The 10,233-nt window shown below is 40.6% G+C and overlaps 1 protein-coding gene and 1 long non-coding RNA gene across 2 annotated transcripts in view; one reads left to right on the forward strand and one right to left on the reverse strand.

Moving 5' to 3' along the window:
- Window positions 1–73, forward strand: part of LOC107757867 (uncharacterized) — a 1,548-nt gene extending 1,475 nt beyond the window's left edge. The window contains exon 3 of the long non-coding RNA XR_001641972.1: window positions 30–73. This is a non-coding gene — a long non-coding RNA (uncharacterized LOC107757867). The remainder of the gene's footprint in view (window positions 1–29) is intronic.
- LOC107757865 (solute carrier family 22 member 5-like) overlaps window positions 1–6,814 on the reverse strand; it is a 9,399-nt gene extending 2,585 nt beyond the window's left edge. The window contains exons 1-7 of the mRNA XM_016575467.1: window positions 6,428–6,814; window positions 4,939–5,042; window positions 4,605–4,759; window positions 4,054–4,225; window positions 3,606–3,732; window positions 2,670–2,767; window positions 2,331–2,545 (exon numbers count right to left, since the gene is read on the reverse strand). Coding sequence (XP_016430953.1) covers window positions 2,331–2,545; window positions 2,670–2,767; window positions 3,606–3,732; window positions 4,054–4,225; window positions 4,605–4,759; window positions 4,939–5,042; window positions 6,428–6,814 — 1,258 coding nt within the window. The remainder of the gene's footprint in view (window positions 1–2,330; window positions 2,546–2,669; window positions 2,768–3,605; window positions 3,733–4,053; window positions 4,226–4,604; window positions 4,760–4,938; window positions 5,043–6,427) is intronic.
- Between the last annotated feature and the right edge of the window lie 3,419 nt (window positions 6,815–10,233).

A 10,233-nucleotide genomic window follows, 5' to 3' on the forward strand; every position in this document is an offset into this window, starting at 1 on the left:
TTAGTGCTGATGGGTTAGATTAGGGTTAGTGCTGATGGGTTAGGGTTAGTGCTGATGGGCTAGATTAGGGTTAGTACTGATGGGTTAGATTAGAGTTAGTGCTGATGTGTTAGATTAGGGTTAGTGCTGATGGATTAGTGCTGATGGGTTAGAGTTAGGGTTAGTGCTGATGGGTTAGATTAGGGTTAGTGCTGATGTGTTAGATTAGGGTTAGTGCTGATGGATTAGTGCTGATGGGTTAGAGTTAGGGTTAGTGCTGATGGGTTAGATTAGGGTTAGTGCTGATGTGTTAGATTAGGGTTAGTGCTGATGGATTAGTGCTGATGGGTTAGAGTTAGGGTTAGTGCTGATGGGTTAGATTAGGGTTAGTGCTGATGTGTTAGATTAGGGTTAGTGCTGATGAATTAGTGCTGATGGGTTAGAGTTAGGGTTAGTGCTGATGGGTTAGATTAGGGTTAGTACTGATGGGTTAGTGCTGATGGGTTAGGGTTAGGGCTGATGGGTTAGATTAGGGTTAGTGCTGATGGGTTAGGGTTAGTACTGACGGATTAGTGCTGATGGGTTAGATTAGGGTTAGTGCTGATGTGTTAGGGTTAGTGTTAGTGCTGATGGGCATCCGGCGTGCTTATGGGGCCCTCGCAAATCCCGCAGAAAGTCGTTTCCATCTTCAGGAAAATTCCACTTTACAAGGTCAACGAAGTGAAGGAGAAGAATCTGATGTATTTGCCCGCCAAGCTTGTCAGTATTTGCATAGGTTAGCGTCAATTGCCAAGTTTATGGAACTGGCATTATCCTGTAAGACAGTGGTCGGCAACACTGTCCCGCCAGCAATAATATCTGGCCCGCGGCCGCAGTCAGATTATTTTGATAGCGGCTGGTTCTGAAATAGATCTGTCATGACAGCAACAGTTACTCACAATCACTTCGTCTTTAGTGATGTTGCCTTCAAAATAAAAGTACGAGAACGTTTTTGCAGTAATGTTTTATTCTGAGATGAATTGAGAACTTTTAATTTGAAAAGTTCTGAAAGACATTCAAAAAAGTCTATTTATATTCAGAAGACACTGTAACAGTCTGTCACAGGCAATTGTAGTTGCATTTTTCATCAACTAATTTCTTAAATTATCCTTTGACTATATATAGTATATATGTTCTGGCCTGGCATCTAGTGGCGAAAATGTTTTTTGGCCCGATGCCAAACTTACTTGCTGACCTCTGGTGTAAGACTTCATGATTTTGTAGAAGGGGAGTAGTTCCCACAGCTATTGCGTCGCAACGTGAGTGAACGCTCGATAGGGAACAGACAGTGCTCTTAAGATCACATAATTACATCAATTAAATCACATATTAGAAATTATGTTCTGTTTAAAGAACGTGAGAATAAATCTGTTCTCAGATACCAATGATAACAAGAACTCAGCATCCACTCGCTCCTCTCTCAGAATACTCTTCCTCTGTGTTTACGCTGGTTTTCGACACATTGCCTCCACTCTCGCCCTTTTGTGCAACAACACGTGATCTGAGCTCAACTGTAATTAGATGTGTTTCATCACAGAGCGATGGGGGAAAATCCTCACTTTTTCACGCCACGAATGATTGCGCCTGGTGTGAATAGCCCCATAGGGATCTATTTTTTCAATTCAAAAGCGTCATCGCTCTGAACATTCGCGCCCAATTTTCATGTTAAGTGTGAAAAGGTCTTAAATCAGCAAAAACTCATATATGTGAAAGTGCCCTGGAAACGTCCAGTCCAGCTCTCGTAATAAATGTGCAAGTAACAGGCTTAACCTCTTTTCCTTGAAATGGTCCAAATCCAGTTTTACTTGCATAGAATGAAAGCTAACCCTCGACCCGTCATAACTCACTGGCATTCATAGGATTGGGTTGATAAACCGATTGCTGATGCTTTGTCTGAACGCTAACTCACAGTCCTCTGTGTGCTTTTTAGGGTTTTATAGTAAATTGACGAGTTCGCACTTACACATAATCAGATTGAACAAATAGTAGGCATATTTGGCGAGTTGTCCGAGGGGAGGCCTCCGAGCTGGGAATACAGCCGAACCCAGAGAAGTCCTCCATAACCCCAGGCTGGGGTGAAGGTGGCTGCATATATATACTATCATGCTAATTAAGTTGATTATCTGAATTTCTTTAAACTCTGTCCCTTTCTGAAAGTATTGTGAAAGATGATGTTGCATGAACAAGAGTGTTTTACTCTTCAAATCTAAATGTAAGGTTCATTTTTAAATCTGAATCGCCAGTAGGATTCAGTAGGATTTTGTTATCCATGCCAAAGGCATTTTGACAGTATTGTGTGTGTGAGCTCTTACTTTCAGGAATCAGCTGCAGCAGGAGCAGAAACCCTCCTCCGATGACGAGGAAAGCGGACAGGACGGGTCTCGGAGGACAGCTCTTCAGGAGAAGCGTGGACACCATGTAGGCAGGCACCTCAGTGAGCGCGGATAGGAAGCAGTTGAGGAAGGGATCGCCGCTGAGGTTAGAGGTATTCAAGGACAAGCCGAAATATCCAATGTTGATGGCCATCCTATTGGAGGAACAAAGAGACACTCACTGAATTACGGAAAGTGGTATCATCTGAAGAACATGGTAGAAATATATCGCACTGAAGCATGCAGGCCCATGCGTGTTAGACTGCGTGAATCTCTCACCACAGCAGAAAACACAGGAACGTGGTTTTGCGGATATCTCTGGTCCGTAGAACATCGAGCACGCTGTACTTACTGTTCTGGGACGCCGCCTCTTTAACCTAGCAATGACCACACAAACACAGATTCACTCTCCATAACACCTCCCAGCTGACTATGGGAACGTTTCTTGAAGGTTAGGACAAAACAGTCTTAAAATAACGTTCTTATAACATTATCAATATCTGATGTATGTTCTCATAATGTTAAAATATTTTTTTTAAATTGTGTTTTATGTGTTGAAAGAACATTCAAATGTAAGATTCACATGCCGCACAACCAAGAAAAAACTTGCTTTGACCATGTAAAAAACATTGAGAAATAATGTTTTCATAACAGTATGATGGTTATGTTCTATTCTGGTTTGGTTCTAGTGCTCTTTGTTCCTGTGTTTATTTTCTGTCTTCCTTATAGTTGAACTAATCTCTTGTTTGTTTCCAGAGTTACCCATTTGTTACCTGGGTTACACATGAGCTAATTGATTAGTGCACACCTGTTCCCTGTTCGTTTCATTATCTTTCCTCAGTTCTTTCTGTTCTTTATTTGAAGTGTTGTTACCTTGCTTGGTCTCCTGCATGTTTATCTGGTTTATTAAAGATTTTGATATCCATTCTTTATCTTGCGTGTTCAGTTAGACTACCCTACGTGACAAACAGTTTCAAAAATGGGTGTTTTAAACATTGAGAGAACATTGAAATGTCATGTTTTCTTAACATTTTCAAAATGATGGAATGAAATATTCCTCTTATGTTTGCATAACCAAAAAAAAAAAACATTCTTAATAAACTGAAAAAAATTGGATGTTTAGAGCGTTTGAAAAACATTCAGAAATAAAGTTTTCATAACTTAATGGGAATATTATTGAAAGTTTTTATTTTAGCGGGGTTAGTCTCCTCAGACCTCGGACTTGCTGAAGATCACCGCTGGAGCAGAGACCTTGTTCTTCTTTGCTGCTTCTCTCATGATGGCCTCAGCTTCCAGCACGCGTCCCTGAGAGAGAAGCCATCGCGGAGACTCCGGGATCAGCCTGTGCATTTGTTTAGAAGAAAACACGGGAAATGGAGACGATCTATTGTAGGGAAGGACTGAAGGGTCAAGTGGCCAATGATGAGAACTGCGCCGATTCTAAAGATGCGCTCACACTAGGCTTTCAGCATGAGACACTGCAATGCAATAAAAACTATAATTCAACATAACAAATGATCCAAATGTGATAGTCTACCTTTCTGCAGTGCTGCAGATTTAAAACTTCTGTTCTTTACATTCAGAACTTTGTGAAGTCTTCGCATGAGCTTGTGAAAGTGTAGTGTGAGCGTCTCTGAAGGCCTTCTGGTTTTCTTGGACTCACCACCACAGTGGGATGTAGACCACCGTCAGGCCCGACAGAACCCTCAGTAGAGACCTCCAGTCACGGACGGCGAAGGCGATCCACGGCAGCACCATGTAACCGATGCAGTAATGCAGACTCGCTCCCAGCGTCGTGAAGAAAACACGCAAGGACTTACTCAGCACTTCACTGCCTGAGACAACGTAATAACATTTATACGTCTAGAATATCCCATGCACACTCTTAAAAACAAAGCTTCTTCATTGGCATTAATAGTTCAAGAAGAACCCCGAACGAGCATGAAATCTTTCCAATGCACAAAAGGTTCTTTATAATGGAAAAACATTTTTAGATTATTAAAATGTTCCTCACACTAAGAAAAAACTGTTCACTGAAAGGTTCTTCGGATGGTTCTTCCAAATGGTTCTTCTGTGGCATTGTTGTGAAAACCCCCTATTACAAACCTTTGTTTTTAAGAGTGCAGGCTCATGCGTTTCCAGCATATCTCAGGCAGTGAAATAGTTCTCAGATTATATTCACTTCAGTGACATCTCACTTTATAATATGCTTACCGAGCACAAAGGCTGTGATGTACAGGGATATTTGGACTGTGCCAACAAAAAAATACAGAACACAAAAGAGCAGCCACGAGTTGGAGAAGGACTGCGCGAGGATCACTAGTGCTTCAGCCACCAGAGACATGAAGAAAACCTTCCTCCTGCCGAACCTGATGAGACACCAGACACCAGTCGTCACTGCACATGAATTACACTGTGTGCATGTGTCTCTAACAGCGGCTGTCAGCTTCGAGGAGGGAACAGACCACTTACAGTAAACAAAAATTGTTGTTATCAAAAGAGTTTGTGAATGTTAGCACTGATTATGACGTGAGGACAAAAGCAGTACCTTTCAGAAAGTTGGCCAGAAACAAGAGAGCCCAGCAAGTAGCCCATGTATAGTGTTGAGCTTGCGAACGGGACTCTCCACTCGCTGTCACACACCAAATCCCACTGCGCCAGAACACAACAGAGCGACAGCTTATTACACACTGTTATTATTATTACTGAGATCACCGAGAGCTGTTATTATTATTACTGAGATCACTGAGAGCTGTTATTATTATTACTGAGATCACTGAGAGCTGTTATTATTATTACTGAGATCACTGAGAGGAATGCAGCAGCCACACTTGAGTTTTCATGCACTTAGAAAGGAATCATGGCAGAGTTTATTTGCATCTGTTTGGTTTAATTTAAACTCAAATTCCTTATCAGCATAAATCTGTTAATTGTGAAAACAAATTTAACCAATTAAAAAATTGTAATTTATGGCTAGCTGTGGAACAAGATTCAGTTAACATGTAACAAATGAAACAAATTGGATTTGTTGATGATAAATCTATAGCAGATTAAAACAGATTCGGTTCATTAGTGCTACTCAGATCTCATTCTTGTTTTATTAATGCATGACTGACAAATATGCATCTCATTAAGTTGATTGGTTTGTTAAAGCTGTGCAATCCAAGTGGATGGAAATTTTCTTTGTAATTACAGTTTTTTTCATCTGCTTACACACAGAATCTTTACTCGTCACAGTTTCTGAAAGCTGACACTCAAACAGCAGAAGCACACACCAAATCTGCAAAACCATACACTAATCTCAGACTTTGACTCCGTTTTCAATTTCATAAAACACTTTTTGCAAAACACAACACACAGTTCTCTGTGTAACACACACAAATCTAACAGGAATTTTGTAAAACACAACACACAGTTCTCTGTGTCACACACACAAATCTAACAGGAAGTGTCTTGATTTCCTTTTTCAAACTCAACCAATCAGAAAGCCTCACTAATTCATCACTAACTTCTCACATGTGCTTCACTGAACAGGCTTTAGATCAGGCCTATAAACACACATCTACACAACTACACATGCTTCATGTATTTCTTTTCTGTCATACAGTGTACAACCACAAATGTTTACAGTAAAAAAAAGTTTCAATCCTGTTTTCGTGTTAACTGTGAATTTCTCAACATCTCTCTGTCATTTACTTTCGATCTTGTACAGAAATGTTCACAGGAGCTCATGAAAGAAGAGCTTTAGGTTTTGAACAACAGTGTGCATATGATATATATCCAAAAATATAATATTATGGCAAAGGTGTTTGCAATGCACGACAAATGTTAGCTTTTGAGATGTGTTTGTGATATTTTGAATGCAGTGCTTCATTTTGCAAGAGATGTGAGGTATTTTGCATTATGTGTGCAGTTCTTGTGCGTAAAGTTTAAAAAAGAGGCAAAGTTTTGAAAATGTGTGTAAGCAGTTGAAAAAACGGTATAACACATGAATCTTTTTTCATGTATGTTTTTGAGTTTTGCGTGCACGCACTGACCTCAGAGACGATGGTGGAGTGGTATATGTCTGTGCTGTAGCTCCATCCGTCCACACACGTCTCCAGTGAAATATCTGTCAGATTAACCTCCAGCGGAGAGTAACCCAGCGCAGACAGCTTTCTGACCGTCTCCAGGCTGTACCTCCAACACTGACTTGGCTGCAGTTTTCCATTGACCGTCTCATTGGGAATACTGGCTTTCAGCCATTCTTCACTTAGATTTCCATCCGCTATCCGACAGTGATGTGACGGTGAAGCCCCAACAAAAACTATGTAGAGGCTGTGAAGCCCCGTGGAAATGTAGACGGCATTCAAGAGAAAGAAAAGGATGACAAAAAACGGTCCCTTTTGCCCCAGAAAGGCGGTGTCCTCGTCATAATTTCCCATTCTGCCAGTGCTCGAGATTACAGACCAATCAGCTGACTGTAAAAATGCCTTTTTGCCCAAAGCCTCTGAATTACCACATGTTGCAGAGGCCAGCTTTGGTGTTTAGGTCTTTGGTCTTTGGAAACTCCTGGAGATATTTGGAGAAGAACGCTGCTATACACTACCTGGGCACATGAAGGAAGGCTGTGAGTCTTGTCACAGAGTTTGACTGGTCTTCAAACATTATGTACATGGCAACTAATACAAGGCACATTTTTCCACTAAAAGGAGCCAAAAGAATTATGAAAGCTTGCAATCTGATTAGCTCTAATGGGACTGAAACTCCATGGCAGGACCTGCCTTCAGTCTGGAAAATACTTGATCCTAACTGCTATCAAGAGCCTGAGGTTTGACTATCATTTTGAAAATGCCTGCTATTTTTTCTGATTCATCAAATGCTATCACAAGAGCAATCCAGATACTTTGAGAAGAAACACCTAGCAAGTGCAAACAAGCTGCAATGTTTTTGATGACAGAACCTGCAGTGAGTGTATGATCAATGACAGATGTGAAGTGCTGGGAAAAGAGAATACATGTTCTTTTGCTAAATGCAACGAGTTTATGCCATCAGGAGGTTAACCGCAAATGCCTGCAGACAACAAAAACCAAAAAAAGATTTTGGGTTTATTGGATGTTTCAATGGGATATAATCTAGTTTATGCATTCATTGGGTATTGGACGACAAGTGATGATGATATTTGTAATGGTGCTCTGCTATCTGTGGGTTTGATTTATTTATGGATGTCTATGATCACAATACACATCTGTGAAGACATCACTGAATTACCATATTTAATGCAATGATCAAGTCTTCAAAGCAATGATGAAAGACCTCAAACATGTCATGCAAAAACGAGAGCATTTGTGTCTCTCAAGCTGTCTGCATGGCATGTGAGATGTCAGTATATCAGTATCTCTGTATTTCTGGCAAGCTCTCAATCTGAGTAATCAGAGAACGGGCTGAGCATTGGACTCACTGGCACACTCTTGAATCTTGATGAATCTTTAATATTGTTATCGGTCTAGTGACTCACATAGAGACTCTGATTCTATCAGATGGTTTGTGACCCAAATGACCAAAAAACTAATCTTAAGACATTGTTGAGGAGCACAGCCGGTCTGATAGAGAGACCCGTGTGGATAAAGACCTGAGAGATCTTACTTCTTCTCAATTCTCCTCACGTCCAGTGGAAACACTCAGCAAGACATGCTACAGATTTTGAGGAGTGAACTAACATGGAACATGGAAGCTCTAGTAATAATATGCAAACTCAACTCAAGTTCTCGTGATCTTTACAGATTCCTAACTTTCTGGCCTGGGTAAATTTACTCAGAGTTAAGGCTGGAATAAACTACACCACAGATCTTTGCCTCATTTTACAGCCACTGCAGGGTCAGAGGCGTTCTGCAGGCTTTGGTCGGTCAGAGATGACAGATTTCATGTAGTGTATGATGGACACCGACTGATTTTCTTGGCTTCAGACTGTGATTCCATCTAGTTTAAGGATTTCAAACATGTTTGATATTTTAGGCCGATTTTAGGACACATTTACACAATATTTAGAGACTGTGATTCAGATCATCCCAATAATGCAGCATACATTTTAATAAGCATACACTGAATGTGTTGCATAACGTACTACAATAGACTTTCACTTTCACTGGGCTGTGTCTGTCCCTGTCTGCACTTTGTTCTAATGCACTCTGACATAAATAAATACACAAATAGTCTAACAATGCTTAGTTTACTTTACAAGTAAAGCATCATTTTATCATTGTTATTTGTCGATTATAACATTTAGTAATAATTAAATAGTTAATATTTTACACATTTGTAAGTTTAAAATAAACATTTAGGTAACACTTTATTGAATGGTGTCCTTGTTACACATGTTACATGTACTTACTATTATAATAACAATTAATTATGCATAATTACATGCAACTAACCCTAAACCAAACCCTCATCTTAACCCTAACCCTATAGTAAGTGCATGTATTACTCAGTAGGCCTACTTATATGTATAATTACACTGTAACAATGACACCTTAAAATAAAGTGTAACCATATTTTATTTTAGTGCAGAAGGCTATAATTAAAAATGGAATGAATGGAGCTCAGAGGATTGTGCGGCTGCTCTGAAGAATAAACCCCACATTAAACACTGATTCCATTCGAGATCCTCCAAATAACGCAGGATAGCCTACAGAAGCTTTTCTTAACTGCCTAGACTAGATGACTTCTAGATAAAGATCATTTCCAGCACACGTTTCTCGTGAATTCCTCGCATGACCTCCCTCACATCTGAGTAAAGCGAAAGTGAAAGAGCTGAGGCTTTAAAGCCTTCAGTGTAGGCTGTTTGTGCTCGTCTGATACCTTTGCGTCCATCATGAGTTCGGATTAAACACATTTATTCTGTTTATTAGACGCCACGATCGACTCTTGGTAAGTGTTTCAATCCTTCAATCTGGAATGTTGTTTCTAGTTAAACGACTTGATGATGATTGCTCTACATGACTGCAGCTGTTTGTAGCTTTCACACCAGCACATCTCTACAAACGGGTTTTAATGTCATGATTTACAAATGTCTCATAGCGAACATAACATTTACAAATATCTTGTGATGTGTCTGCTGGCCTGAGAATTGGTGAGTTTTGGGAATTTCGCATTCTGTGGCGATCTGAAGATCTGCTGTTGGCGAATGTGAAAGAGAAAGTGACTCTGCGTTCAAACGTTGTGGCACCGAGTCGAGTTCAGATCGTTCGATCATCGCGCCAGCGTTACCGTTACCTGCTATCGTTACATTGGTTGCGATCGTGGAGTTACTCGTTGAGCGGTCGTGTAACGGTCGTGATGACGTCACGCCCCGCTCAGGGTTCGCACAGGTTTCAGTTATTGTGCCCTTCAATGTTCAGTTTATTCCTCTGTGGCTTTGTGATCACGTTTACAGCTTTGTTCATGGGAATGTAGAATTATGTGTAGAGTAAAGGTCGCCGTGATTTTGCCAAGTAAGACATGTTCCTGGATCAACATTACTGTCCAAAAATATAGACTAAACCCAACCCTACCCATAATTTATTCCTAAAATCAGTGTGAAATGATAGCTGATTAACAAGGGTGTAGAAGCACCTAACCCTGATCCTAAGCCTAAAACAGATGTTTCCTGAAACGTTATCCCTCAATTCTGATTGGTTGATTGGAATGCTGTTCCAGGATCAACAAGGATGTTGATCCAGGACCATGTGGTACTTGGTGAAATCACGCTCACCTAGAGTAACGCAGCAGATGCGCTGGGGTAACCATGCTCTGCCTGCAGTGTCCAGCAGGGGGCAGAATAACCACACACACGCACACACACACACACACACACACACACACA

The sequence above is a fragment of the Sinocyclocheilus rhinocerous genome, unplaced genomic scaffold (genome assembly GCF_001515625.1).
Source record: "Sinocyclocheilus rhinocerous isolate Xijiao unplaced genomic scaffold, SAMN03320098_v1.1 scaffold2338, whole genome shotgun sequence".
NCBI classification, from domain to species: domain Eukaryota; kingdom Metazoa; phylum Chordata; class Actinopteri; order Cypriniformes; family Cyprinidae; genus Sinocyclocheilus; species Sinocyclocheilus rhinocerous.